This window comes from Taeniopygia guttata, chromosome 15 (genome assembly GCF_048771995.1).
Source record: "Taeniopygia guttata chromosome 15, bTaeGut7.mat, whole genome shotgun sequence".
In the NCBI taxonomy this organism is placed as follows: Eukaryota; Metazoa; Chordata; class Aves; order Passeriformes; family Estrildidae; genus Taeniopygia; species Taeniopygia guttata.
In genome coordinates this window covers 9,280,249-9,308,141 of record NC_133040.1, presented here as the reverse complement: position 1 = coordinate 9,308,141, position 27,893 = coordinate 9,280,249, and the positions used below count along the sequence as shown (strand labels likewise).

The following is a 27,893-nucleotide window of genomic DNA, read 5'->3' as shown; positions in this document are numbered from 1 at the left end:
CTGCCACCACTCCAGGCTGTGGAGGAGCATTTGGGAGCCCAGTGTGCCCCACCTCTCAGCCATCCCAGGCAGTTCCCAGCTGTGCCAGGGCCTGTAGGGATGGGAAGGGGAATGGGGAGTGCTGGGCTGTGCCCCAGTTCCTGCCAGCCTCGGTGCCCAGCCCTGATCGATGGAGCCCAATAACTGCAATAACCACAGCCATCAGTAAGCCTCCCTGGCCCTGCCTCCCCCATTGCCAGCAGCAGGGACCTTCCCGAGCTGTCAGGAGTCATTAGGCACCGGAGCTGCATCCTTCCCGAGCAGGCAGCAGGGTCTTTTCAAGGGCACCAGGCAGCACCAGCTCCTGCACGGCTCCTGCGCGGCCAAAAAAAGGCAAAACCACGAAAGGGAACTGGGAAATTGCTTTGCTGATAAAGCAGCAGAAGGGACTGCAGGAAAAAAAAGGGATTCTTGCAGAAATTCCACAAATAAAGGTTGATTTGTCAGAGTTCACCCCAAAATATCACCAAGCAGACCACAAACTAAGTTGCTTAAGGGGAAGTGGATGGGCTGTCACACCAGCAGAGCAGGCTGTAGCCTCACCCTTGATCCTTCAGGAGCTGGCCCAGAGTATGTGACATTCCCATTCTCTGGACAGAGAGACATAATTCTGTCAGGAGAAGTGCTGAGAGAAGAAGAGAAAACAATCTTTATCTCTGCTCCTTTGTTTTCCCCATGTGGAGATTGTTTATCTGCAGTGATGGCTGGGTTGGGTTCTGGTGAAGGTTTTTTGGTGTTTGGATCCAGCTGTGGCTTGGAATCTCAGCAGAAAGTCACAAATTTGCATTAGATAGGTAAGCAAGAAGTAAGCATGTAGAATGGGATAGTATCTCTTTAAATAGTATATTAATGTACTATAGTATAGTTTTATAAAGCCATCCTTCAGCCTCCTATTCTGGAGCCAGACATCATCATTTGCTTCCCATCGGAGGTTGCCTTTTTTAACAATACAGAGGGAACATGAAAACACACATTTTGGGGTTGGAAATCTTCCTAAACCCCTAAAAAAGGTAGTAATAGGAAAGGGAATTACTGACATTGCACCATCAGTAGTGAGCAAATGTGAAATCTGAAGGGAGGAAATGCAAAGACAATCATTGCCTGGAAAGAAGGCTCCCCCTGCAAGCTGGGACACACTAATCCCAGTGCCTGTCCTGACCCCACTTGGTCACCAGGAGGGAGAAATGGGCCCAGCTGGGAGATGCAGGGGACTGAGGCACAGCCTGGGGAATCCCCAAATTGCTCCATTCCCTCATCCTGAGCAGCTCCAGCTCAGCTGCCTCTGTGTGATCCCAGCAGCAGCATCCTCTGGTGGGAACAGCCCGGAGGAGTCCATGGGGAGAGCAGAAAACTCCGTGTGTGCCCTGTGCCGGATGTCACCTGTGCCACCCTCATCGCTCTGAGGCACCTCTCCACCTTGGCAAGGTGGCCAGGACATGATGGGCTTCAAATCCTGCCTTGAAATGCCTCAGGGCAGCTTTTAGGGCACTCAAAAAAAAAAAAAATTCTATGGGGGTCTCCCTGTACAAACCCACAGAGGAGAGCAGCCATGAGGCCATGGGGAACAAGTGACACCCCCGAGGTGCTGCCAGTCCCTGCTCCTCTCTCAGCAGTCTGGGCTGGAGCCACGCTGGGATTCCTGCTCCATCCTGTGAAAGAAATGTAAAGAGATTTAGCAGAGGCAGCTCAGCTCTCCCCCAGCTGCTGCAGGAGCTGAATCCTGCGGCTGCCCCAGCCAGGGAGAGCCGGGCTGTGATGCTGCTCTGCTCACCTGCACCTCAAATGTCACATTGTCACCTCGTATTTCCAGTGCTGGCGTGGAAATCCAATCAAACCCAGCTCTGCCTACAGCTGGGACAGCAGAGGAGGCTGGGAATAGCCACATATTCCATGGATGTGACTGCCTGGGAGTGAGAATGTTTTGTGGCCAGACACAGGAACAGTCAGTGATTGTAACCAGGCTAAACTTTGTCTCTGCAGATGTTTCAGGGCTGTGAATCTAGAAAGTTCTTCCCAGCGTCCCCAGGAGCAGGGAGTTTGACTGAACCCACTCCTGCATCCCTTCCAGAGCTCCTGCATCGCTCCTGGGTCGCCTCCATCACCCCAGAGGGATTGCCAGGGCACAGCACCCCTGCCAAGCCCTTGGCTCAGGCAGAGCTGGCACTGAGAGGAGCTGGCAGGGCAGGGGACACAGCTGAGCAGGGGCAGCCCGGCAGGACCCCCAGGAGCCCCCAGGGTCTCCCTTGGCATGGCAGCAGGAGCTGCTCTCACAGGGCTGACCTGCTCCCAAAGAGTTAATCCCAGCGCTTGCTCCTCCAGATCTGCTCCGCTGCATCTTAACAGTGATGGGAGATTAATTATTTTAGCTGCAGAGAGCTGACTAGAACGGGGTTTTGTAGCTAAATATACTCTCTCTTTAGGAACCCATTTAATTTTATGCCCTGATGTAGACGGCTGGGCTGGATGATTGGCGAAGAAAGAAGGAGCTTCTCTTCCCCCTCTTCAATTTTTTAGCCTGAAAAGCTGCCAAAACAGTCGATTTCCTCTCCCCAGGTGGGCCCTGAGGAGGGAACACTCCAGCTGAGGAGCCCAGGAGAGGCACAGGAGGGATCTTCTGCTCTTTCATTCCTCTGGCTGCCCCATCCCTGGAAGTGTCCCAGGCCAGGTTGGACAGGTCTTGGAGCAACCTGGGAGAGTGGAAGGTGTTCCTGCCCTTAGCAGATGGGACTGGATGATCTTTAAAGTTCTTTCCCAATGATCTTCCCAAAAAATTAATTCCCCTTCGAACCCAGCCTGCTAATTCCTTTCAGCCAGGTCTGTCTGCCTGCCACAAGGCACAAATGTGCCTTTCTTACACTTGGTACCATAAAACCCTGTGATAAACTCAAATGATCACCTGCATCAAAGTTCCTCTCTAATGGCTTTGCTCACCTGCTCCCTGCTCCTTACCAGTCAGGAATATCAGGATCATTCCTGCCCCCATGAGCTGGGGACAGGCTGTATCACTTCCACGCTGCAAATCTCCTGAATCCTCCATAACTGCAGGAACCTCCTCAATTCCTGTTCCTCCTTAGCTGCTGCTGCTCCTCCCACATTCCTTCGGGAAGGAGCTGGGCAATTCCCACCAGAGCTGGGCTCATCCCTGGGGATTTGGGCCATGCTGGGGGTGATGCTGCAGTGAAGGGTGCCAGGGCTGGGGGCACACAGTCTGTGGAGCCAGGGCACCACGGGCAGATCCCCCAAACCCTCAGGTGCCCGTGCAGAGCTGGCGTGACCAGAACAGACGCCCGGGAGTCAAAGTCTCATTGATTCCAGTGGGGAGGAAAATCCATTTTCCTCCTAGCTGGGAGAAGTGTGTAATTTCCAGGCATCTGTCAGGGCTGCGTGGATCGTTAGAGCAGTTCCAGCTCCTCGGGAGCAGCGGGAGAGGGGGGGAAGAGCTTTGTGAGTTTAATTCTCGTATTCTTTGTGGTGTCCTTGCTCCCGAGCCCAGCGAGCCAGGCACGGGCAGCAGGGATTCTCCAGTCAGGCACAGAGAGGGTGGATTTGCCACTGCAGCAGGTTTCCAGGAGGGTTTTGCTGTTGGAATATTGCCCCCAGCTGCAGCAGTCCCCATATGGAGCCCAAACCCTCTGCTCCCACCTGGACCAGGAACCTTCTCACCCATGGCCAATCCAGGGGGATTTCCTTCTGTCTCATCCCAGGGCTGGGACCAAGTGTGGGTGTGGGTGTCATGTGTCCCCTGGACCGTGTCCCAGCTCAGTGTCTCCTGCCAGCACAGCAGATCCCTGAGCCCCTCAGCTCCCCCAGGAGCTGGTGAAAAACGTCCCTTCCATCCCTGGCCAAGCTGGATGGGTCTTGGAGCAACTCAGTTTTTAGTGGCTGGCATCCCTGCCATGGCACAGGGGGTGGATGAGGTGATGTTTGAGGTCTCTTCCAGTTCAAAATTCCAGGATTCAGTGATTCCATGGTTCTCTCATCTCTGCCTTCCCAGCAGAGATGGGTTGGCTGCTGGGAGGGGGAGCAGGGTGGGCAGCAGGAGCAGAGCCTGGTCCTTCCCGGCCATGGCTCCTCAGGCTGGGCACCACTGCCAACATCCTCACCCAGTAATGAGGGGTTTCCATGGCAACCTTATTTGAGCATCTCGAGTGACACAGATGTAAATTTTAAAATGAAATATTCAGACCACAGCCCTATGAGCATAAATAAACCCCTGCACATGGGCAATTTAACAGCATTTTAAAGTGGATCCGAAACTCCCCAGGGCCAGCGGAGTCTCTGTGGCTTTGGGAAATTCATGGGAATGGAAGGAAAAGCATCCTGACCTCTTTCTGGCCCAGGAAATCCCAGCTGCATCCCAGCCTGAGTCCAGAGCAGCAGCATCAAATCAGCAAGGTGTTGGTCACCCCTGCCCTGCAGAGGATGTGGCCCAAAGGGACAGCCCAGGAGGGACAGCCAGGTGTCCCCTGGAATGGGAGAAAAGCAGCTCCAAACTTTCTTGGCCTCTGCTGCACTGTCTCCCTGAGCAAAACCTGGGCATCATTTTTTCTTCTGGATTATCTCCCATTAATTACTCCATGGAACAATCCAGGGTTTCCCACTGGGATCTGGAGGCTCCCGGAATTTCCAGGCTGGGACAGGCACCTCTCCTTCATCCCGGTGCTGGAGAGGTGTCGCTGTCGAGGCAGGACGGGAATGAGAAGATTCACTCAGAAGGCTGCTGAGAGTAAAACTCTGATTTATTCAAAATACACTGCTCTTTTATACAGAGCTTCGCCAAGGCCAAATCCATTGGTTCTGAAGTGAAAACATCTCATAGCATTGGTGCAGAGTGCCTGATGCACAGTGATAGAACTGAACTATAAACAATGTGAGAACAAGAGAGATAAAGAATTATTTATATTCTTTCCCAGCTCTTTCCCAGGCTTTTTGCCTGGCTAGAAACTCTCCGTTTCTTTCTTTGACTGAATCTGAGACCCACAGAGAGGAGAGCAGCTGTTTTCTCCTGCAGCAACGGGAATGTTGGGAATGTTGGGAATGTTGGGAATGTTGGGATGTTGGGAATGTTGGGAATGAATGTTGGGCTGCAGTCCGTGCACATCCCTCCCATCCCCGTCTCACCTCGGGGCTCCGAAGCTCAGCCCCGGCTCCGGCTGCGCTTCCCGGAGCTCCCACGGCGTGACTCACCCAGATCGGATTGCCACGGTTTTATTTGCTTGGAGCGGGAGCTGACAGGATGCTCTTGAGGAAAATGTTTTTGGGGTTTTTTTTGGTCTTTTTCTTTTGCTTTTTTTTCCTTTCGTGTTGGAAAAACTCGATCTGCTGAAAGCGTAAGTGCAGGAAAAGCTGGGATTCGCATCTCCTGCGTGCAGGCAGAGGCTGCATCCGCCTGCGGGGACATTTGGGAAATGAAAGATTGTTTCAATTAAGGTTTTTCTGCTCTTCGAGATTCAAGGCCAAAAGCTTTTAAAATCTGAAACCAAACCAATCACAGCCAAGTGTTTTCATGGACACTACCTCCTTTTTCTCAGATGCCCTTTCTCACCCAAACCCTCTGTTTTCCTGCCTGAGGGTGAAATGTGTGTTGCACATGAATGAGAAGAGGCGGGAGGGCAGAAGGTGCCTGGGGTGCCCCTTCCCTCCCCCCAGCCCCCCCCAGTGATGAAGGATTGCACCAGGACCTGGCCTCGACCTCCCTGCATTATCCAGGATCTGGATGAACTCATCCCCAGCAGGAGTGATCCCCTTCCTCCACAGAGGTGCACAGCAGCTCCTGCCAACCCTCCTGCACCGACCATGTGGGAACGGGGAACTCCAGGGGCTCAGCCTGTGGGCAGAGGGTGCTGGGCAGTGCAGGATAAATCCCAGCAGCATCTCTGGGCAGGATCAGCCCAGCCCAGCACCCCTGAATGCACCTGAGCCCGTCACACAGGCAGAGCTGAACACCACCACCACCAATAGTGCCTGGATCAGCTTTATTCATTTCTGCTACAGTCAGATCCTAAACCCTTCTGGACAGTGATTCCTGAGCTGCAGCAATCCTGCTGCCCTCCCTGGAGCGAGTGCTCCTGGCGATACCATCGGCATTAGTAATGGGAGCTGTGATAGCGCTACTCCCGCCTTGGCTCTTTCGGGAGCACAGCAGCGAAACCAGGCCTTTGTGATTATTCCAGCATCCTTTTATCAGGCATTTGCAGCTCTCTAATTCCTCTAAACCTCTCTGGCTGAGGTATCTTGGCAATCAGGTTCTGGTGCCAGTCACCTCTGGAGCAGCATCTGCGTGCTGGCCACGGCTGCCCATGGGCCTGGCTGGGGTTCTTGGGGATCCTCTCACATGGGGATGAAGCTTTGGGGATGGGGAGGAGGATTTTGGGGCCTCTGTGCTGTTGCTGCTCAGGTGGGCAGATGCTTGGTGCCCTGCCAACACCCAGTGCCCTGTCTGGGTGAGAGGTGTGGGAATCCAGGGCTTCCCTCTGGCTGCCCTGGCAGGTCTGGAACCCCGGCAGGGGTCAGGAACCCCCCTGGACAGAGCCCCCAGAGACACTGGCTGTGATCTCTGTCCATGGAAAAGAGTTTTCAGCCTTACAGGATGAATTACCAGCTCTGAGTGTTTGATATAAGTAATAATTAAGTGTGGCACGGGTGCAAAAGTAAAATTTTAGGATTCTAGATTAGGGGTTCAAAGGGGACAAGATGGAGGAAATTGGGTGTGTCTTGTCCTTTTTCTCCTTCTTCATGCCCTCCATGTTTCACTGTGGTGTTGGCATTTTTCTGTTGGTTCAGGCTGGGGACACACTGTCCAACGTAGGTGACAGATATTGGCACGTTATTGTAAATCCAGCACAGGTAGTTTCTGGTATTTAATGTTTGTACCATCCCACTGAGGGCAGAGCCCCACACGCTGCCCTGCAGGACAGAGCTGCGGCAGGGCAGCAGAACATGTTAGAGATAAACAGAATAAACAACCTTGAAACAGCACAGACCAATTATGGCTTCTTCTTTGGCAGTGGGGCTGAAAGACAGAGACTTTTACAATCTCGGGATCATCAATACCTCAGATTCCGAGACTCTGGGAGCTGCCGCCCCTCCTGTTCTGCCTCCCCAGCCCTGGGATGGGGCTGTGCAGCTCCCACACACAGCCCAGGCTCGGCACCGGCGCTTCCGCCTTGGCTAAGTATAAACTGTGGGGGCTGAGGCTGGTTGGAGACATCCTCCCTGGAGTGCAGCTTCCTGCAGTGTTTGCACACACCCAGGCACGGCCCAGAATAGTCCTGGAGAGGAGCTGTCCTGCTGTGTGAAGGTCTCTTTGTGCTCCAAACTGTCCCGGCCCTGCCTGGCCCTTCATGCAGGAGCAGCTGCTGTGCCCCATGCCACACTCGGGGGTAGCAAAGGTTGCAGGGCCACTACAGCCCTGTGGGGACTGTAGGAGATGTAGGGGATGTAGGGGATGTGGGGTTGTGGTGGGTGTAGGAGATGTAGGGGATGTAGGGGATGTGGGGCTGTGGGGGCTGTGGGGGATGTAGGGGATGTGGGGCTGTGGTGGGTGTAGGAGATGTAGGGGATGTAGGGGCTGTGGGGGCTGTGGGGCTGTGGGGGACGTAGGGGTTTTGGGGGCTATAGGGGATGTGGGGGATATAGGGGATGTGGGGGCTGTGGGGATGTGGGGTTTTGGGGGATGTAGGGGTTTTGGGGGATGTAGGGGATGTGGGGGCTGTGGGGATGTGGGGTTTTGGGGGATGTAGGGGTTTTGGGGGCTGTAGGGGATGTGGGGGCTGTGGGGCTGTGGGGTTTTGGGGGCTGTAGGGGTTTTGGGGGCTGTAGGGGATGTGGGGCAGCACCGAGGTCCATGGGGAGGGAGCAGGGCCCGGCAGCCCAGGGAGCTGCTGGAGCACAGCTCGGGTTTGGGGGTGGTGATCAATCAGGAGCTGAGCTCGACGATCAATTCCCTTTCTGATAATGCGGAATAAGCCCTTATCGATCCCGGGTGCCCTGTGCCTGCCCCTGCCCTGCTCCAGCCCGGCTCTGTTCCGCCCTCTCCACCTCCCTGGGACGCGTTTGCCCTTTACAAACTGCGGCGTCTTTAGTGTCTCATTAAGGAGTCGCTTTACAGAGTGTTTTATTTCATGCTTTGTTAGGGACAGAATCGAGTAAATGCATCCTGGCAAAGGATCTAATAAGGAATTAGACAGCTTTGCAAAAGCATAAAATATGGTTTAAAGGCACAATCCATTAGGAATTAGGGTTCACATGACAAATAACCCCAGGATCCAGGGTTGGTGTTTTTGGGAATGTGTTGGCTTTAAGGACTCGAGATCCTTGACTGTCCTGCTGTGAGCCAGTGTCCCAGAATGTGCCAGAATGTCCCAGAATGTCCCACTGTGTCCTACCAACCAGCGAGCCCCCTCCTTCCTAGGGCTGTGCTTCCTCCCCCCTGTCTGAGAGCCCCACCTTCTCCCATCATGGACAAAACCTTTTTCTGCAGAGCCCTAGAACTGTCACCTGGGCCGTGGGAGAGCAGCCACCGACTGCTCCTCTCGGACTTGGGGTGGGAGAGGAAGAGAAGAGCCCTGGAGAGCCCTGCAAAACTTCTCAGGGAAGGAGATCTGCCACTGGCATGGCCTTGGGACATTCCCCACCATCAGCCCATGGCAGGGTGCACACAGAGGCCGAGATCATCCCAGGGTGGGATGTAGAGGGGAGCAGAGACACCGAGAAACAAGCAGAGGGTGTGGAAGCTCCTGTCCTGCACCCCTAGAAGTGTGGGGACACTGAGGCACTGAGGGGAGGTTATTCAGAGCTGACACAAGCTGATGGTTGCAGATGATGTGTGTGAAATGTCTCCTGATGCGCTCAGGGAATCAGTGATGGATTTGCTGAGCCACTTGCTAATTAAGGAATTAATGCTTTAACTTGTGGCAAACAGCAGGAGGGGCCAGGAAGCCCTCGGGGCCGGGCCAGGTTTGCTGGTGGCTGCAGCAGGGTGGTGGCACAGGGTGAAGTGGCCTGGGGCAGGCACAGCTCTGTCCCTTGGGCAAAGGACCAGCCCAGGCACCCCCAGAGTGTCCAAGGACCGAGGAGCAGCATAGGGACTGCCAGAGTTTTGGCAACTTCATCCTTCAGGCTAATTCACCAGCTTCTTGCCTTTCCCTGTTGTGTTCCTTATCTTCAGTTCTTGCCAGAAACTGCTTTTATTTTCCAGAAGACGGAGCAAAGTCAGTTTTCAGTGCTGCTCAGTCCCTCTGCACAGGTTGCTTGTTTCCTCCCTCGGGCCCCCGGGCAGTGTCACCCACAGTGTCCCTGTGTTTCAGGATTCACATTCAACAGCTCCATTTTTCCCCCTTTTCATTCCAGTCCTACCTTAATTAGCAGAATTTGAAACAGAAAACATCAAGTTAAATGCAACCCAAGAGTTGTGCTTTTGTTTAAAGCACCTGCACTACTGAGGTGAGCCAAGGTTTACCTGGAGCCTGCTGGGGAAGGAAACCCTGAGCGCTGCTCTGTGAGAACCCTGGGCTTGGTTTAGGGTTCTCGTGTGGTGGTAAAGTTTCTCCTCTAACCTGTGCTGTCAAAGAAAAACTCCACAGCCTCTTGTTGTCCGGTCTCAAGGCAGTTTATTGTTAGTTATCTAAAAGATTGTCTTCTGGGGCTGCTGTGGTTTGCTCACAGCTCAGGCAGAGGCACACACACACCCTGACATCCTCTCTGACTCCCGACTGCTTCTTCTCTCCCCACCCAGGGCTGTGCTGTCTTTTATATGATATATTACGTGTTATATGTTTACAGTTTTTCCCCAATACCTACTACCTATGTTACAAGGTGCTTTTCTACTCTAAACCAATTTACAAGTGCCAGCATCACCAAGAACATGGAGGCAAGGAAGAAGAAGGAGGAAGAACAGGATCAGGCCCACTTTCCTCCATCTTAGAACTTCTCACTCCCATGTACAAAGTAAAACCCCCCTGTACAGGTGCTAAAACCCCCCAGTACGACACTAAAAAATTTTCCCCTCTACTTTTTAACTACTTCTACTATACCATCTAACCCTTTGTGACCGCTTGTTCCACCTTCAAAGTTGGTAACTCATTCCATGGTTCAAACCCAAAATCACAGCTGTTTCCAGCTCCTTGCCAGGGTCTCAAATGCTTCTGACCAAGGCCTGGAACCTCTAAAAATGTCTGAGGGACATTTTGAGTTCCAACACTGCTCCAGCCCTCATCCCGTGGAAAGCTGCTGCTGTGGTGGCCACCACAGGCACGTCACAGCAGCTCCAGCTGCTTTCGGGCTCAGTCAGGCCAGCAGTGGGGCTGGGGGATTGCAGACCCCCTGTGCCCACGGAGGGACAGAGACCCTGCGTTCCGCTGGCTCCAGGGGACACGAGGAGGCTGGAATTATGGTATTTGAGTGCCGTGCATTAAGTTCTTTCCCTGGCAACTGCTGTTTCCATGGAAAGCGTTGACTCTCGGGCTCTCGGAGCTCTTTGCGGCACCTCCCAGAGCTCATGGGGAATTCCAACCCATGGATCACCCCACAGTGGGGGATAAATCTGTATTTATGCAATTACCCCCTGGCCAGAGCGGTGCTGGCTGGCTTCGGTCACTGGCTCTTTCCTGCCCATCCCTGTTCCCAACAAATGTTGGGTTTGGTTTGCCCAGCACGGCGGTGCTGAGGCGGGTGTGCTGTGCTGTGGGGGCCGGTTGTTCCTGCTTTGGGAAGTGGTGGGTGTTCCCACAGCTTCCCAGGGGGCTGATTTCACACCAGCAGCACACAAAATTCCTAATTTCACACCCAGCTTTGCCTAAATTCTGCTTTTCCCTGTTTCTTGCAGACAGCGGATCGGGGGCAGCGCTGGTGCCGGCCAGCCCGGACCCTCTGGCTGTGGATGAATCCCTGGAGAAGATGGGTGGTGGAGCTGCAGAGTTTGGGCACAGCACGGGTTTGACTGCTGGAGCTGAGGATTTTGGGCATGCTGTGGGGTCAGACCCTGGAGCTGGGGAGCTGGGGCAGGGCACTGCCCTCAACCTCCTGCCGGCCCCGGAGGAGACCACGCCGCTCCTGCTTATGGCCACCGCTGCCCCCAGACCTGATGCCAAACAAACTTCCCCTGTCAAGAAAAAGCCACTGACTCCAAAGCAAGTCAACACGGGAAGGAAGCACCCAAGGCTGAAGCCCACCCCGGCAGGGCCCCCTGGGACTGCCTCCCCAGCCAGCCCACGGAGCTCCAGGCTCCCCACAGCCACCCCAGGGCCGCGGGTGCCTGCAGAGGACACGGAGCAGAGCGCCCCAGAGCTGCCCTGGCTGGAGCAGGCCACCACCAGCCGCCCCACGCTGCAGATCTCCCCTTCCACCCTGCCCCCAGCCCTCCCCCAGCCCTTCCCTGGCAGCACGAGGGACGCTGGAGAGGCTCCGACTGCAGCTCCCGCTGGCGCTGCCGTTATCCCAACAAACGGCGCGGAGAGGGACGCGCACAGCTCCGTGCCGGAGGACAGCCAAGAAACCACCACGTCCACCATCGTCACCACCACCGTCACCACCACCGAGCCCACCCCGGGTGAGCTGGGCTGAGCACGGGGCTGTGGCACTGCTGGGGAGCACAGCTCCCCCAAAATCAGGCCACCACCCGGGTTTGGGGGCTGCCTAAAATCTTCTGGTCTTCATGGACTTTGTGATTGGAGGGATGAAACTCTTGGTCTGGCTGGGAGAGCTGGGAGAATGCTCCAGGGAGAGCTTAGAGTTCCTTCCAGTTCCTAAAGGGGCTTCAAGAGAGGGAATTTAGACAAAGGCTTGGAGTGTCGGGAAAGGAGGAATGGCTTCCCACTGCCAGAGGCAGGGTCAGATGGGATATTGGGAAGGAATCCTTCCCTGTAAGGGTGGGGAGGCCCTGGCAGAGGTTGCCCAGAGAAGCTCTGACTGTCCCTGCATCCCTGGAAGTATCCAAGGCCAGGCTGGATGGACCTTAGAGCAACCTGGTCTAGTGGAAGGTGTCCCTGCCCATGGCAGGGGTTGGGCTTTAGTGTCCCTTCCAACCCAAACCACTCTGGGATTCTGTGGGGTCACCGGTGGGGCAGGGACTGCAGTGCTGGGTTTTGGGGTGTGGGAGTGAAGTGTCCTCGGTGTGACCCCGCTGTGTGTCCCATCAGTGCTCTGCAGCATGAGCTTCCATGACCCCGAGGGCTACATCGACTCCACGGATTACCCCCCTCTGCCCCTGCACGGGTACCTGCAGTGCACCTACAACGTCACCGTCTACACCGGCTACGGCGTCGAGCTCCAGGTGAGCCCTGCCTTGGGGTGTCCCCACAGCCAGAGCCACTGGGCACTGCAGCACATGATGCCAAGCCTTGGGCACGGCACCTTCACTCGATAAAATAGCCCTTTCCAGGGAAAATGTAGATTTTTTTTTTTTTTTCCCTGAGGTTTTGTGATAAATGAACTCTATGAGGGAGCTGGAACATCCTGAATGTCAGCGATGATCAAACCCCTTAAATGTCACGCAATTAATTTAACCAAGAGGCGCTGGCAGCAGGTTGTTAAAAAGGCATTTGGTGGGATGGGGGCAGCAGCTCTCTGCCCTCTGCACCCCCCATTGGCTGGGAATGTTTTGGGAGGCTCTGAGGGTGCAGAAAGCCCAGGAGGGCAGCCCAGGTTCCTTCTCTGGCTGGTGCAGGTGCCCAGCAAATGCCCACCAGTCAGAGCAGGGGGTCTCACCCAAGCTGATGTGCACCATTGCACCACCAGCTCCCCCCAAAATGAGCATCCCTCAGCCTGGTGGGAGCTCTGCACACTCCAAACCCTCTCCAGATGAAACCAGCCCAGGGTCTCCATGCTGCCTGCAATCCTTTCTTCTTGTGTTTTCTCCAGGCCACCATTTGTATCCAATTTAAATCCCTCCACTTTGAATTTGTGTGATTAAAAGTGTGCATTAGAAGGAGATGGAGTTCCAGTGGGGTTGTCCCTGCTGTCCCCTTGGTGGGCACAGGCAGGGGCTGGCCCCCAGGCCGTGATGCCACCCTGGCTGCCAGCCCTGGTGGGGAGATTCCCTGGGAGCAGCAGTGGTGCAGATTGAGCACAGGAGAGTCTGAGCAGCTCAGCCGCTTCTCCACGGCAGTGGAAAAGTAACTGGACACAGCAGCTGTCTCCTCAGATCCACAGGGTGCTAAAGGCAGGCTGCTCTGCTGGAAATTCGCCTCTGTCCATAATCCATCAGGTGACACCACTCCTGACCTCGCTCCGTTGTGAGCTGAGGTTTTAATGGAGCATAAAATTGGCCTCTCCACCCCCCCAAGCTTTGCATTTCGCTTTGCTGATGCTTTGGAGCGTTGCAGACAAATTAAATCACAACAGCGGGTCGGTGCTGGTGGAGCACGGCCTCATCTGCAGCTCGGGGCTCCCAGGTGAATTCCAAAGGGAAGGCACTGGATTAGCCAGGGTGTGGGGTCCCAAAGAGGGGTTTGGATTTGATTCCCAGCTCCTGCAGCGGGGAGGTGCTGCCTCATACCCTGGGGATCTCATTAAAGGCATCTGCAGGAGCGAAGAGAAGCCCCTGGGACAGGACCAGCAGGGCAGTCACCTCTCCCTGCAGGGGCTGTGGGACAGCCTGGTGGTGGCAGGAATGCCTGTGGCGTTCCAGCCCTGCCCAAAATTGCTCCTGCAGGCACGGGGAGCCATGCAGCAGGACACTTCACTTCCTTTGGAGCCAGACCCTCACTCACTGTGGGGAAATCTGCCTTTGGGGAGGAGTGGGCACAAAGCCTGGATGTCAGGCACGGTCCTGGGAAAGGCTGAGAGCTGCCCTGGGCTGTGTGAGAGCTCGGGGGTCCCTGCTCAGCTCACTGCCCCTCCATGCACCCCTCTCAGCATTCCAGGGAGAGCTGTGGCCCTGCCTGTGCCGCAGCAGCCAGCTCTCCGAATGCTTAGTGAAATTATATTTATTTTTAAAATTCTTGAATCTTCTTGGCAGGAAATCGAATTTCCCTAAAGAGGTTTTTCCAGTGGGTGAGCGAGGCTGGCAGGCTGACTCCAGGATCCCTCCTGCCTTCCTTCCCAAGGCTCTGGAGGAGCTGCTGTGGGTGCAGGCTGTGATTGAAGTCAGAGCCCGAGCTCCCAGCCCCTGGCAGAGCTCACACATATGGTCCCTCTCGCAGGGCTGACGCTCCCTGGCACGGGGCCACGGCAGCGTCTGCACTCCCTGCTTACTCCAGGCTCCTCTGGGAATGCCAGCCTGATGCTGGCACAGGGAATGGCACTTGTGGTGCCACCCTGCTCCCCTGGCTGCGCCGAGGGGAGGCTGACGGTGGAACTGTGTGTGTGTGTCCCATGACACCCAGCACTGATCCTCGGCTTTCTTCCTCCTGCAGAGCTCTGCCTGCTCCAGCTGCTCCCCCAAATCCCCTTCCCGATTTCCCAGAGTGGTTTGGCTCTGTGTCGTGTGCGTGGTGCCACCAGCACTGCAGGGAGCCAGCTGGGGAGCAGGTTTGGCTTCAAGCGATTGCAGAACAAAATCTGTTAGAAACACCTTGGAAAAATCTTTGCAGGGATCCAAACCCAGCTGGAGAAGCAAAGATCAGTCCCAGTGGGAGCTGGGGGAAATTGTTGGTGTTTATGGAGCCCACTTGGATCCCTGGACTCCAAATAATTCACCCAAATAACACTTAGTTCATCCCATTTGTTAATAATCAGATCTGTGCCATCCCACCAGCCACAGTGTGTGCTGGCCATGCTGGGGGACACTTTTTGGGACAATATCTGGAAAAGCAGAAATGACCCAGAGCACACAGTGTGTGCTGGCCATGCTGGGGGACACTTTTTGGGACAATATCTGGAAAAGCAGAAATGACCCAGAGCACACTGGGGGTCAGAGTTGCATGTGGCCCATACTCCAGAAAATGCTTTTCCCTGACAGGACCCAGCTGGAAAAATAAGGCAAAATCAGCTTCTTTTGGACTGAAACATGGGCTGGGGTGAACCCAGGCACGCTCTGAACCAGTCTGGGGATGCTAATCCAGCTTTGCAGCGAGGAATGAGCTTTTCCAGGGATCTTCCTTCAGGAGCAGGCTCAGCTGAGGGCTGGGGGTGGCTCTGTGCAGTGCCCTTGGAGCAGGGCACAGCCCAGCCCTGTGTGCCAAGGGGAGGTGGGCACAGCGGTGACAACAGCCACAAATCCCTGCAGTCACAACATCGTCGGGAGCGCTCCCAATCACGGCTGGGCTGGTGCTAAATATAGAGCCCCGGGCCTCGCACACTCAGGGAAACAAACAGTCTGATGAGCATCTTTCTGCTGAAATATGAGCCCATTTATTAAGCTAAATGGACGTGAAATGTAAATGTGAGGTTACTGCTCAGCTATTTCCAAATAATAATTAAAGCCTTTTGGAACTACTCATTAGATGCACTTGCCGTGTGGCTCCCCAAGCGTTCCCCGGTGGGGTGAGGGGTCCTGGGGAGGTTTCCTGGTGCACGGGGTGAGCACCAAACCCTGAGGAGTGCCTGGTTTTGTTGGGTGCTGAGCTGGTGTGATGCTCTGCGGGTGTGTGTGCTGGGCTGGGATGTCACCGCTGCGGTCCCCAGCTCTGCCCCCACAGCTCACAGGTCTCTGCTCCCCGCAGGTGAAGAGTGTGAACCTGTCAGACGGGGAGGTGCTGTCCATCCGTGGTGTGGACGGCGATGCCCTGGTGGTCTTGGCCAACCAGACCCTTCTGGTGGAAGGCCAGGTGATCCGCAGCCCCACCAACACCATCTCCGTCTACTTCCGCACCTTCCAGGACGACGTGGTGGGGACCTTCCAGCTCCACTACCAGGGTGGGTGTGTCCCCAGCGTGGGTAGGGGGTTTGGGGTCAGTCCCACTTGGCTGCAGGGTCCAACCAGTGGGCTGTGCCCCCACAGAGCAGCCACGCTCCTGTTTCACTGCCTGCCCATGCTCAGAGCACGGCTTGGGGTGGGTCGAGGTGTTGTGCCCAGGATCAGTGTGCCCCGATGTCCCTAACCTCAGTGCTGGCTGTGCCTCTCACACCCGCCTTGCCCCGTTTCTGTACCCGTGCAGCAGCTCTTCCTGCACACACTCACACTGCCAGTCTATTTTTTACCTCGAAGAGCTTTTAAAAAATAAATGAGTTCCAGCAAATTATTTTTAAAATAGAAACTGGGTCTGGGCAGGAGCGGTAACAGGTGGGGAAGCGGCGGCACTGGGGGGGTTGGTGGTGCTCTGCTGCTGCTCCGTGTGACACGTGGGCACATCCAGCATGTCCCCACGGGGTGGCTGGCAGCAGCTGAGCCCTGAGCTCCCAATGTGTGCCCGTTCCAGTGTTTATGCTGAGCTGCAACTTCCCACGGAGACCTGACTTCGGAGAGGTGACGGTGATGGATCTGCACTCGGGTGGCATCGCTCACTTCCACTGCCACCTGGGCTACGAGCTGCAGGGCCCCCGCATGCTGACCTGCATCAACGCCTCCCGGCCGCACTGGAGCAGCCCCGAGCCCATCTGCTCAGGTACTGCAGGTCCCAGCCCCGTGGTGGGGAAACTGAGGAGAACACGAGTCCCTTTCTTTGCCCCATGAGATGAATGTGGGCTTGGGGAGGTGTGGAGCAATGCCTCAGGCGGTCAGGCAGTGACAGCAGAATCTGTCCCCTCGTTAGGCAGCAAAGGGAAAGGAAATTACGATTTTATGTGTGAGTATGAATATGAATTTATGAGTATAAATACGTACTGACAGAGCAAAGCAAAGCCAGGCAAGAGGTTTGTGTGCTGGGCACTCTGAGGAGAGCAGGGCAGAGGGGAGCACAAATGCCACTGTGCCCATGGCAGCGGGGCTGTGCTCTGTGTTGCAGCTCCCTGTGGAGGGACAGTCCACAATGCCACCATCGGCCGCGTGCTGTCCCCCAGCTACAGCGGGAACCAGTCTGGCAGCGTGTACTGCGTGTGGGCCATCGGGGCCCCCCCGGGCCAGAAGCTCCACCTGCACTTTGAGAAGCTCCTGCTGACTGAGAAGGACAGGTGAGGCTCCAGGAGCTGTTTCCTCACAGCCCTGGGACTGCAGAGAGGTCCCAGGGGGCTTCTTCTGTGCAGGGTGAGGAGCAGGGCCTTTTGCTGGGCACTAAATATAGAAAAATGGAATTATTTGGGTTGGGAAAACCCTCTGAGATCATTGAGTTCAGCTGTCCCCCAGCACTGCTGAGGCCACCACTAAACCAAATCTCCACATTTACACAGCTGTTAAACCCCTCCAGGGATAGGAACTCCACCACTGCCCCTGGCTGCCTGTTTCAATGCTTGTCAGCCCTTTTGGGAAAGAATTTTTCCTTGATATCCTTGATATCTAAACATTCCTTGACACAAGCCATTTCCTCTCATCCTATTCCCTGTTCCCTGGGAGTGCAGCCTGACTCCCGCTGGCAGTCACCTCCTGTCAGGAGTTGTGCAGAGCCAGAAGGTCCCTCCTGAGCCTCCTTTTCTCCAGGCTGAGCCCCTTTAGCTGCTCCTGGTGCTCCAGCCCCTTCTCCAGGTCTATTCCCATCCCTGAACACGCTCCAGCCCCTCCATGTCTATCTTGGAGAAAAAAACCCAGAATATACCTGTCGGAATCTGTGGGTTTTGGTGATTCCGAGATTGTAGAAAGTCTCTGTCTTTCTGCCCCGTTGCCAAAGAAGAAGCCATAATTGGTCTGTGCTGGTTTCAAGGTTGTTTATTCTGTTTATCTCTAACATGTTCTGCTGCCCTGCCGCAGCTCTGTCCTGCAGGGCAGCGTGTGGGGCTCTGCCCTCAGTGGGATGTTACAAACATTAAATACCACAAACTACCTGTGCTGGATTTACAATAACGTGCCAATATCTGTCACCTACGTTGGACAGTGTGTCCCCAGCCTGAACCAACAGAAAAATGCCAACACTGCAGTGAAACATGGAGGGCATGAAGAAGGAGGAAAAGAACAAGACACACCCAATTTCCTCCATCTTGTCCCCTCTGAACCCCTAATCTAGAAACCTAAAATTTTACTTCTGCACCCGTGTCACACCTAATTATTACTCCTATCAAACACTCAAAGCTTGTAATTCATCCTGTAAGATTGAAAACTCTTTTCCATAGACAGAGATCACAGCCAGTGTCTCTGGGGGCTCTGTCCAGGGGGGTTCCTGACCCCTGCCAGGGTCCCAGCCCTGCCAGGGCAGCCAGAGGGAAACCCTGGATTCCCACAATACCAAAACCTGGAAGCTCCCAGCTTGTCCCAGCTGCTCACCTCCCCGCGGTGGCGCGCGGGTGGGACTCGGGGCGCTGTCCCTGTGCCATGCCCCGTGTCCCCGCAGGATGGTGGTGTACAGCGGGGACACCAACCGCTCGGCCGTGCTCTACGACTCCCTGCGCGCCGACAGCGTCCCCTTCGAGGGCGTCATCAGCGACGGCTCCTCCATCAGGATCGACTTCCTCGCCGAGGAGCCCGCGGCCGCCACCGCCTTCAACATCCGCTTCGAAGGTGCCGTGTCCCCATGTCCCCGTGTCCCCATGCTGGGACCCGAGCTCGGCCAGGACACCCAGCCCCTGAGGCAGCTACGGGCATGTGGGTCCCCTCCGGGCAGGCCTGGAGCCCCTCTGTGATGTTTCTCCTCTCTCTCAGCCCTTAAATTATCAGGCTAGCCTAGAGATACGAGGCCTTGAGGGGAGGAACATCAGGAGATGGGAAAAGATTTCCAAAAGAGGCTCTCACCCCGATGTGGTTGTCCAGCTCTTTAATGTATGGTCCAAGGGGAAGAGCGGGTGAAAGAGGACGAACAGGAAGGGGCATCGCCTTTTCTAGGCTCTGGACAGGGAGGGCTTCTCTGGCTTTCCACCAACCCCGTTGGGCATGAAGGAGACCAGGCTCATCTGATCAGAGTCACAGGGGTCCCGGGGAATGGGGGAAAACATGGCCTGAGCACACTGTAACACCTCTGTAGCTCCCCTTGTCATTGAAGTGGGTCCCACTGCAGGATCGTTCCCACAGGAGCCCTGAGCAAGCCCAGGGTGGGTGGCTTGGCATCCCCAGCTTGGGAAACACAGTGCCCTGAGCACATCCCTAGTGCTGAACCACCATGGGAGTGGGGTTTGGCTAGGCCAGTGTCACTACAGGACGTGTGAAAGCACAACACAAGCCACTGCTATTTGCAAGGTGAAAAAAGAGAGGGTTTATTTTCTGACTCCAGCATTTATACTTTTCCAAAGGTGACAGTGGATTGGAGAGTGAATGCGCCACCTCTCCAAAGACATTGGACAAACTACCAGTACATCAAGTTTCTCCACCCCTGTGAAGGAATGCAAAACAATAGGTTGTTTATAGAAAAATGTGTGAGAAAATTCTCTAACAGAATGTAAACTCAGAAGGCTTTAGAAAATCTTAAGAATCAGGGCAACAGGCCGGTGTGGCTCAGAACAGATAAATTGTTGTCAATCCTAATTGCCTGTAAAACACCCTGTGGCAGAGGCCATCCATGCAGGTGGGGATGCAGGGGTTGGGTTCTCACGGGGACACCAGCAGGGCCTGGGGAAGCTCAGTGAGAAGGGAGGAGCTCCGTGTCCCTACAGCTAACAGGGATCTCTTCCAGCCTTTGAGCGGGGCCACTGCTACGAGCCCTACATCCAGAACGGGAACTTCACCACCTCCGACCCCACCTACAACCTGGGCACCACCGTGGAGTTCACCTGTGACCCCGGGCACTCCCTGGAGCAGGGCCCTGCCGTCATCGAGTGCATCAACATGAGGGATCCCTACTGGAACGACACGGAGCCGCTGTGCCGAGGTCAGTCCTGCCTGTGGGGTGACACCCTGAATTATTTTAAAAAATATAGTACCGATATCCAACTGTGACAGACAGAAACCCTCTAACAGTTTAAAGTTAGAAAGTGTGTGTTTATTGTGTGTGGGATCGCTCCCAAATCCACACTGCAGCTTCCAGGTGATTACAGAGCCCTTTTATCCATACAAGTATTGAATACACAAAATACAAATGCATATTCATAATTTTGGTACATCCCATTCCTCGCTTTGTATGCTAATCACTCCAAAAGCCATTCAGCATGCGTGGTTTGTTCCTTGAAATGGGTCGGTGTCCCTTTCATGGGGAGGGGTCCCAAAATGAGGAAGTCAATGAAGTCTTCCTCATTCTGACCTTTCTACCTTTTCAATGCAAATCTGACAAATGAACTCTTGGTAGAACTCCCATTCCTTGTCAATTTGTTTCAGAACAGAGGAGGCCCACAATTGTCTTATGTTCCTAAAAGCTATTTGTCAGTTTATATTCTTCATTATAAACCCAGCTAACTAAACATTGTGCTGACAAGCAATCAATTATTAGTTAACTACTAACTCCTGACTTCATCAAGGCCTACCCATTTATTATTATTATTTTAATTAACTCTAGTAAGGCTTATCTCTAACTAAAATCTTAGCTCCTCTAAAATCTCTAAATTCTTTAAAATTTACGTTTTACCCCTGGCTCCCCTCTGAGCCCTGCCTGCCCCTTGCCCCCACAGCCACGTGTGGAGGGGAGTTGACCGCCGTGGCCGGGGTGATCCTGTCCCCCAACTGGCCAGAGCCCTACACGGAGGGGGAGGATTGCATCTGGAGGATCCATGTGGGAGAGGAGAAGCGGCTCTTCCTGGACATCCAGCTGTGAGTAGCCCAGGAGCTCAGTCCTGCCTCTGCCCCAGCACTGCTCATTTTGCTGCAGCATCCTGCTCCCCTCACATCTGCTGTGGAATCACAGAATTCCAGAAGAGTTTGGGTGGGAGGGACCTTAGAGTTGATCTCCCATGGGCAGGGACACTTTCCAATATCCCAGGTTCTTCTAAACCCCATCCAGCCCGGCCTTGGACACTTCTAATGATGGGGCAGCCACAGCTTCTCTGGGCAACCTGTGCTAGGGCCTCACCACCCTCACAGGGAAGAGCCTTGCCATGCCCTGTTCTCCCCCTCAGAGCCTCCATAACCCCCTTTGATGCACTTGGCACCCTGGGCAGGACTGAGTGGTTCTCTCTGAGCTCACAGCAGCAGTGAATTGCTGCTCCAATGGCTTTGGAATTCTCCACAGGGAGCAGTGCCTCAGCAGCACGTGGCCATGCACTAGTGGGGTGACACCCAGCACGTCAGGAGCTGGGTCACCCAGGGTTAGGAGAGCCCAGAGGCATCCATGGGGTGGGAACAGCTCACTCTTTGGGCTGAACGTGAAATACGGGCACTAAGGGAGCAGAGCCACGCAGCAAGCCCAGGCTGAATGTGCTGGGGTCAGAGGGGAATGGGATCCAATGCCGGGCTGAGAGTTCTTGGCATGGTAATGCTGCTGCTGCAGCGGGAGCCTCCTTTGATGCTATTTTGGGTTTTCAAGAGGAGGACGTGTTTCAAGCAGAGGCTTAGAGTCATAAAGATTTTAAAGCTCCCCATAAAATCCCAAGTCGGAGCTCCCAGCACACCTCTCCCAGCTCTGTTGGGTGCTGGGGCTGAGCAGAACTGGAGGCCAAGTGATTTGAAGTCATCAGGCATAAATGTCACTGAGAAAATCGTGTTTGACAGAAAGCAGGGATTTACTACAAATGTCAGCTCACCACGGGGATTAGCTGGGCTCCCTCCAAGAACGTTCCTAATAAAACGTTTGGGGATCAGCTCAGGCATCTCCTGTGTGGCTGGGAGCATCCCGGTGCTCTCCTCTCCCAGGGAAGGGCTGTCCCTGCCCCAATCCCTCCCAGCTGGTGCTGGCTGTGCTCGCAGCCCTGGGGAGCCTGGCTGGGGCGAGGACAGGGGTGTCACTGCCCACCCTTGGGGTCGATGTGATTGTTCTCCCACGCTGCCAGCCCCGGGCACCCAGAGAACCCTCCCAACACCAGAGCCCCGTGTCCCCTGGCGTGTGCCTCCATCCCCTGCCCTTGGCCTTGGAGTGGGGGGAGCGCAGCGAGTCCCTCCATCCCCTTTGCCTCCGCATTCCCGGGGTGGAGGGAGGCTGCGGCCATCCCTGCCTGTCGGAATCTGTGGGTATTGATGATTCCGAGATTGTAAAAGTCTCTGTCTTTCTGCCCCGTTGCCAAAGCAGAAGCCATAATTCGTCTGTGCTGTTTCAAGGTTGTTTATTCTGTTTATCTCTAACATGTTCTGCTGCCCTGCCGCAGCTCTGTCCTGCAGGGCAGCGTGTGGGGCTCTGCCCTCAGTGGGATGGTACAAACATTAAATACCAGAAACTACCTGTGCTGGATTTACAATAACGTGCCAATATGTGTCACCTATGTTGGACAGTGTGTCCCCAGCCTAAACAAACAGAAAAATGCCAACACCACAGTGAAACATGGAGGGCATGAAGAAGGAGGAAAAGGACAAGACACACACAATTTCCTCCATCTTGTCCCCTTTGGACCCCTAATCTAGAAACCTAAAATTTTACTTTTGCACCTGTGCCACACCTAATTATTACTGATATCAAACACTCAGAGCTTGTAATTCATCCTGTAAGATTGAAAACTCTTTTCCATGGACAGAGATCACAGCCAGTGTCTCTGGGGGCTCTGTCCAGGGGGGTTCCTGACCCCTGCCAGGGTCCCAGACCTGCCGGGCAGCCAGAGGGAAGCCCTGGATTCCCACACCTGCCCGGTGTCCCCGGCTGTCCCCGCCATCCGCGGGCCGCCACTGCGCTCTGGTGGCCGCGGGGACGAGCGCGGCTCCGCCGGGACCGGCGCTTCCGAGCCGGGATGGAGGTGACCCGCAGGGAGGTCACCTGGCTGCCCCCTGAGGGGACATCTGTGTCCCGCCTGGGCTCCCGGCACACGCTGCTCTTTAACCAAACTCTCCTCTCAGCCTGAACATCACCAACAGCGACATCCTCACCATCTACGACGGGGACGAGCTCTCCTCCCGCATCCTGGGGCAGTACGTCGGCAGCAGTGGCCCCCAGAAGCTCTACTCCTCCAGCCCCGACCTCACCATCCAGTTCCACTCGGACCCTGCTGGGCTCATCTTTGGCAAGGGGCAAGGATTCATCATGAACTATATAGGTACGGGGAGCAGGGTGCTGTGTCAGGAGGTGACAGCCAGCCCAGACTGTCCTGGTGCAGGGTCTGGGGGCAGGAAAAGTCTCTGTGGCACCAGCACCCCCTTCTCATCCCACCCTGAACCTCCTGCAGAATCCCCAGCCCAGCTGCAGGTCTCTGGGTCAGTCATTTCTGGGGTGTCCCTGTATGTGTCCCCTCCTTCAGGCTGGCAGCAAAGGTGGGTTTGGGCCCTGCTAGCCCTGGGCCCTGGGTCTGGCCCAGAGGGACAGAAATTGCTGGAAACAGGGATGCAGGATCCTCACAGACACCCTGCCAGGCAGGGGTGGTCACTGCAGCCGGTCCCTGGGTGCTCCTGAGATGGATGTTCCCATCTCTGTGCTCCTTATCCTGACCTCAGCACAGGCACTGCCCCATTTTCACCAGCCCTGTAGGGTCAGGGCTGGGGAGGCTTCAAAGAGCCCCTGTCCCCCTCTGCTGCCCTTTCCCTGCGCCCAGGGCAGACCAGCTGTGCCATTTGGAGAGCCCTGTGTCCTGCTGGGGTGGCTCTGGGCAGGGCTGTGCCATGGCTCCTGCTGGGTGGGTGACAGCCGGAATCCCTCTTGGCTGCAGAGGTGTCCCGCAACGACTCCTGCTCTGACCTGCCCGAGATCCAGAACGGCTGGAAGACCACGTCCCACACAGAGCTGGTGAGGGGGGCCAAGATCACCTACCAGTGTGACCCGGGCTACGACATCGTGGGCAGTGACACCCTCACCTGCCAGTGGGACCTCAGCTGGAGCAGCGACCCCCCCTTCTGTGAAAAGAGTGAGTGCCCCGCAGGAATGGTGCTGCTGTCCCTGTCCCACTCCCTGTAACAGCTCTGGCCCACTCTGAGGTGCTCCCAGCTCTGAGGGGCTCCCAGCTCCGAGGGTCTCCCAAATCTGAGGGTCTCCCAAATCTGAGGGGCTCCCAGCTTCAAGGTGCTCCTGCTCCAAGGTGCTCCCAGCTCCGAGGTGCTCCCAGCTCTGAGGGGCTCCCAACTCTGAGGGTCTCCCAAATCTGAGGGGCTCCCAGCTCCGAGGTGCTCCTGCTCCAAGGTGCTCCCAACTCCGAGGGGCTCCCAGCTCTGAGGGGCTCCCAGCCCCAAGGGGTTCCCAGCTCTGAGGGGCTCCCAGCCCTGAGGGGCTCCCAGCTCCGAGGTGCTCCCAGGTCCAAGGTGCTCCCAGCCCCAAGGGGTTCCCAGCTCTGAGGTGCTCCCACCTCCGAAGAGCTCCCAACTCCGAGGGGCTCCCAACTCTGAGGGTCTCCCAAATCTGAGGGGCTCCCAGCCCCAAGGTGCTCCCAGCTCCAAGGTGCTCCTGTTCCGAGGGGCTCCCAACTCTGAGGTGCTCCCAACTCCAAGGGGCTCCCTGCTCCAAGGTGCTCCTGCTCCAAGGTGCTCCCGTTCCGAGGGGTTCCCAGCTCCAAGGTGCTCCTGCTCTGAGGGGTTCCCAGCTCCAAGGTGCTCCCAGCTCCGAGGTGCTCCCAGCTCTGAGGGGCTCCCAACTCTGAGGGTCTCCCAAATCTGAGGGGCTCCCAGCCCCAAGGTGCTCCCAGCTCCAAGGTGCTCCCTGCTCCAAGGTGCTCCTGCTCCGAGGGGCTCCTGCTCTGAGGGGCTCCTGCTCCGAGGGGCTCCCCTCAGCCGCGCTCTCTCCCCAGTTATGTACTGCACGGACCCGGGGGAGGTGGAGCACTCCACGCGCCTCATCTCGGACCCGGTGCTGCTGGTGGGCACCACCATCCAGTACACCTGCAACCCCGGCTTCGTGCTGGAGGGCAGCTCCCTGCTCACCTGCTACAGCCGCGAGACCGGGACCCCCATCTGGACCTCGCGGCTCCCGCACTGCGTCTGTAAGTCTGGGTGGTCTCTCCTGCTCCCCTGCAGTCCTGCTCCTCTCTGGGGGCTCTGGGCAGCACTTTCCTGCAGCCAGGACCCTGCCCAGCTGTGGGGAGTGGTGCAGATCTTTGAGCTATCTGGAAGCAGAGTGGGGTGAGAGCTTGGGTGCTTCCTCACTGCCCCTAGGCTCCTTCTCTCCCTCAGGCTTACCCTGGGTGTGTTTCATTCCCTTTCAGCTGAGGAGTCACTGGCCTGTGATAACCCAGGGCTGCCAGAAAATGGGTACCAAATTCTTTATAAGCGCCTCTACCTGCCAGGAGAGTCCCTGACCTTCATGTGCTACGAAGGCTTTGAACTCATGGGGGAGGTGACCATCAAATGCATCCTGGGCCAGCCATCCCACTGGAGCGGCCCCCTGCCCATCTGCAAAGGTAACAGGGAAGGGGAGGGGGGTGGGGGACAGCCAACACCTCTGTCCCCAACCTGGGACAGCCCAGGGACCTTGGTCTGGCTGTAGCCCTGGCTGGGAGCTGAACTCAGCTGAGAGCTGGAGCTTCTCTGGGTCTGGGCTCTGCTCAGTCCTGGCCACATGCTTACAGACAGCAAGAGCTTATTAAAAACTGGGAGTTCAGAGCATGGTTTGGGACCAATGGGGCAGGAGATCCCAGGTTTGGGTTTCCCAGCAGGCAACAGCTGCCAGCAGCCAGTCAGACCCAGCTGCAGAGCAGTAACTTTCCATCTCTCTTCCAGTGAACCAAGACAGCTTTGAACATGCTCTGGAAGGTGAGTGACGTGGGTTTCCTGGATGTGCAGGATCCTGGTGGAGCCTGGGAGGAGGGGGAGAGGCAGAGAGGGGAATCACACGGTGCCTGCAAATGCCAACATAATAGATCTTGTCCTTTCAGTAGCAGAAGCTGCTGCAGAGACGTCGCTCGAGGGGGGAAACATGGCCTTGGCCATCTTCATCCCGGTGCTGATCATCTCCCTGCTGCTGGGAGGAGCCTACATCTATCTCACCAGGTGGGGCTGCAGGGCTGGCTGGCATCGCCCTCGGCAGCCACACACCCCGGGCATGGTGCTGGGGATGCTCCGGGGTGCCCGGGGCGCTGGGAGGAGCTGGGGTGGAGGGATGGGGTTCTGGAACCATCCGTGACCCCATTTCTCCCCACAGGTGTCGGTACTACTCCAGCCTCCGCCTGCCCCTCATGTACTCCCACCCCTACAGCCAGATCACGGTAGAAACGGAGTTTGACAACCCGATTTATGAGACAGGGGTGAGTCCTGCCGTGCCCGTCCTCCCTAGGGACACCCCTGAGGGGCTTGGCTGGTTGGGCAGCCACGGGATGGGATACGAGTCCATCTGTGGGCGTTGGGAGGCACAGGGGGCTGAGGCGTCCTGGCTGCGAGGGCATCACTGCCCTGGCAACAAAACAACACCCAGGATCTCTCTCGCTGCCTGGGAACGGGGAGATGATCCTGAAATGCAGCTGCTGCCCTCAACTGGCTTTCCCTTGCTTGCAGGAAACACGAGAATACGAGGTTTCGATATAAGGACAGCGGTAAGAGAGTCTCCAGCAACGAACTTAATGTGCTCTCATAGAACTTCCTCAGTAACTAATCCAGAGACCACGTGGAGTTTGGTTGGACCCCCGGACTTGCTGTTGTCTTTCCTTTTGCCTCTCTCTTGAAGATTTTACTGTTTTCTTCACTGTATTTATTCTATTTAAACTGCGATAGGTGTGCTGCTCAGCCCTGGGCGCAGGCAGCAGCTGGAGCCGGGGCAGAGCTGGGTCCTGGTGAGGCCAGGGGGGCACGGGGGCACTGCTGTGTCCCCCTCCGTGGCAGAATGTCCCCCTCCATGGCAGAATGTCCCCCTCCATGGTGGAGCATCACTGCCCACACAGACGCAGGGGGATTTTTGCGGTTCTGATGTTGTTAAAAATTAAAGATGTCTCCATTGCAAGAGCCTGCGGTTGATTGCTGGGAGCTGAGGGTCCCCCACGGGCTCCCACCCTGCAGCTCCCGGCTCCCAGAGCGACACCCTGCCCCGGGGGGCTCGGGGGGCACTGGCACAGGGACTGTCCTCGCTGCAGGCCTCAGGAGAGCAGGGACAGCCTGGCACACACGAGGGACGTGCTGCTTTCTTTTCCCACTTGGCTTTGGATGTGGAGAGGCAGAACTCCGGGGTGATGCTCTGTGGGGAAGCACCAACCCAGTGCCACCCAGCCTCCAGCCCTGGAAGTCGTCCTGGAAGCCACCCTGGTGGCTCTCTGCCCTCTGCCCGTTGCTCCTCTCCCTGCCAGGAGCCCCCCGAGGGTCGCTCTCTGCCCCCTGGCAGCATCTCAGGGTAAGCAGGATGGGCTGGGCTCCCTGGCTCCTGCTGCACCAGGGGTCTCAGCGGGCTTCCCACCCCTCACCTCCCGGATCCACGCCTGGCTGGGTGCCCCAGGCGGGCAGGGGATGAAGGTGGAGGTGTTGGGAAGCAGAGGCAGGCGGGATGTGTGGAGGCTTCAGCACAGGAGCTCTGTGGGGAGCAGGACAGGCAGGAATCGGCCCCTCAGCCCCACCTTTGCCATCCCCTGCGCTCCTTCACTGCATCAGCCCTGCCAGAGTGGCACAGCGGTGGGGACACAGACCCCAAAGGGCCACCACTGTCCCCGTTGTGTCCCAGCCAGCCCCTGGGGAGGGCAGCGAAGCCACCACCATGTCCTTGGCTGCTGCTGTCCTTCTTTTGTCCTTGAGAACAGGAGGCTGGGTGAGCTCGGGGTGGTCGGTGCAGCTCTGCGGTGTACAGTTGGGATTTGGGGGTTTTCCTTTCAAAACAACAAATGTGTGTTTGTAATTTGTAACGGTTAAAAAAAAAAAAAAAAGAGAAGAAAAAAAAAAGAGAAAAAAAAATGTGCCAAAAAAAATGTACGAAGCATTTCATTTCCCTTCATACATGTCTGTTTTTATAAGAACAATGTGAAAATTGCTGGGATTAAATATTTTTGAACATGATAAA

At 56.0% G+C, this 27,893-nt stretch overlaps 1 protein-coding gene across 2 annotated transcripts in view; it reads left to right on the top strand.

Annotated features, from left to right (window-relative positions):
• Positions 1 to 27,893, top strand: part of SEZ6L (seizure related 6 homolog like) — a 40,764-nt gene extending 12,871 nt beyond the window's left edge. The window contains exons 2-17 of one of the 2 annotated variants that reach the window (XM_072936061.1): positions 10,865 to 11,587; positions 12,177 to 12,310; positions 15,642 to 15,834; positions 16,338 to 16,523; positions 16,863 to 17,028; positions 18,336 to 18,502; positions 19,608 to 19,802; positions 20,536 to 20,674; positions 22,841 to 23,037; positions 23,644 to 23,838; positions 24,712 to 24,903; positions 25,126 to 25,320; positions 25,640 to 25,672; positions 25,798 to 25,909; positions 26,061 to 26,163; positions 26,411 to 27,893. In XM_072936061.1, the coding sequence (XP_072792162.1) occupies positions 10,865 to 11,587; positions 12,177 to 12,310; positions 15,642 to 15,834; positions 16,338 to 16,523; positions 16,863 to 17,028; positions 18,336 to 18,502; positions 19,608 to 19,802; positions 20,536 to 20,674; positions 22,841 to 23,037; positions 23,644 to 23,838; positions 24,712 to 24,903; positions 25,126 to 25,320; positions 25,640 to 25,672; positions 25,798 to 25,909; positions 26,061 to 26,163; positions 26,411 to 26,440 (2,960 nt within the window). In that variant the 3' untranslated portion in view covers positions 26,441 to 27,893. Of the gene's footprint in view, positions 1 to 10,864; positions 11,588 to 12,176; positions 12,311 to 15,641; positions 15,835 to 16,337; positions 16,524 to 16,862; positions 17,029 to 18,335; positions 18,503 to 19,607; positions 19,803 to 20,535; positions 20,675 to 22,840; positions 23,038 to 23,643; positions 23,839 to 24,711; positions 24,904 to 25,125; positions 25,321 to 25,639; positions 25,673 to 25,794; positions 25,910 to 26,060; positions 26,164 to 26,410 lie in introns of both variants that reach the window. The other variant, XM_030286132.4, reaches the window with a different exon arrangement.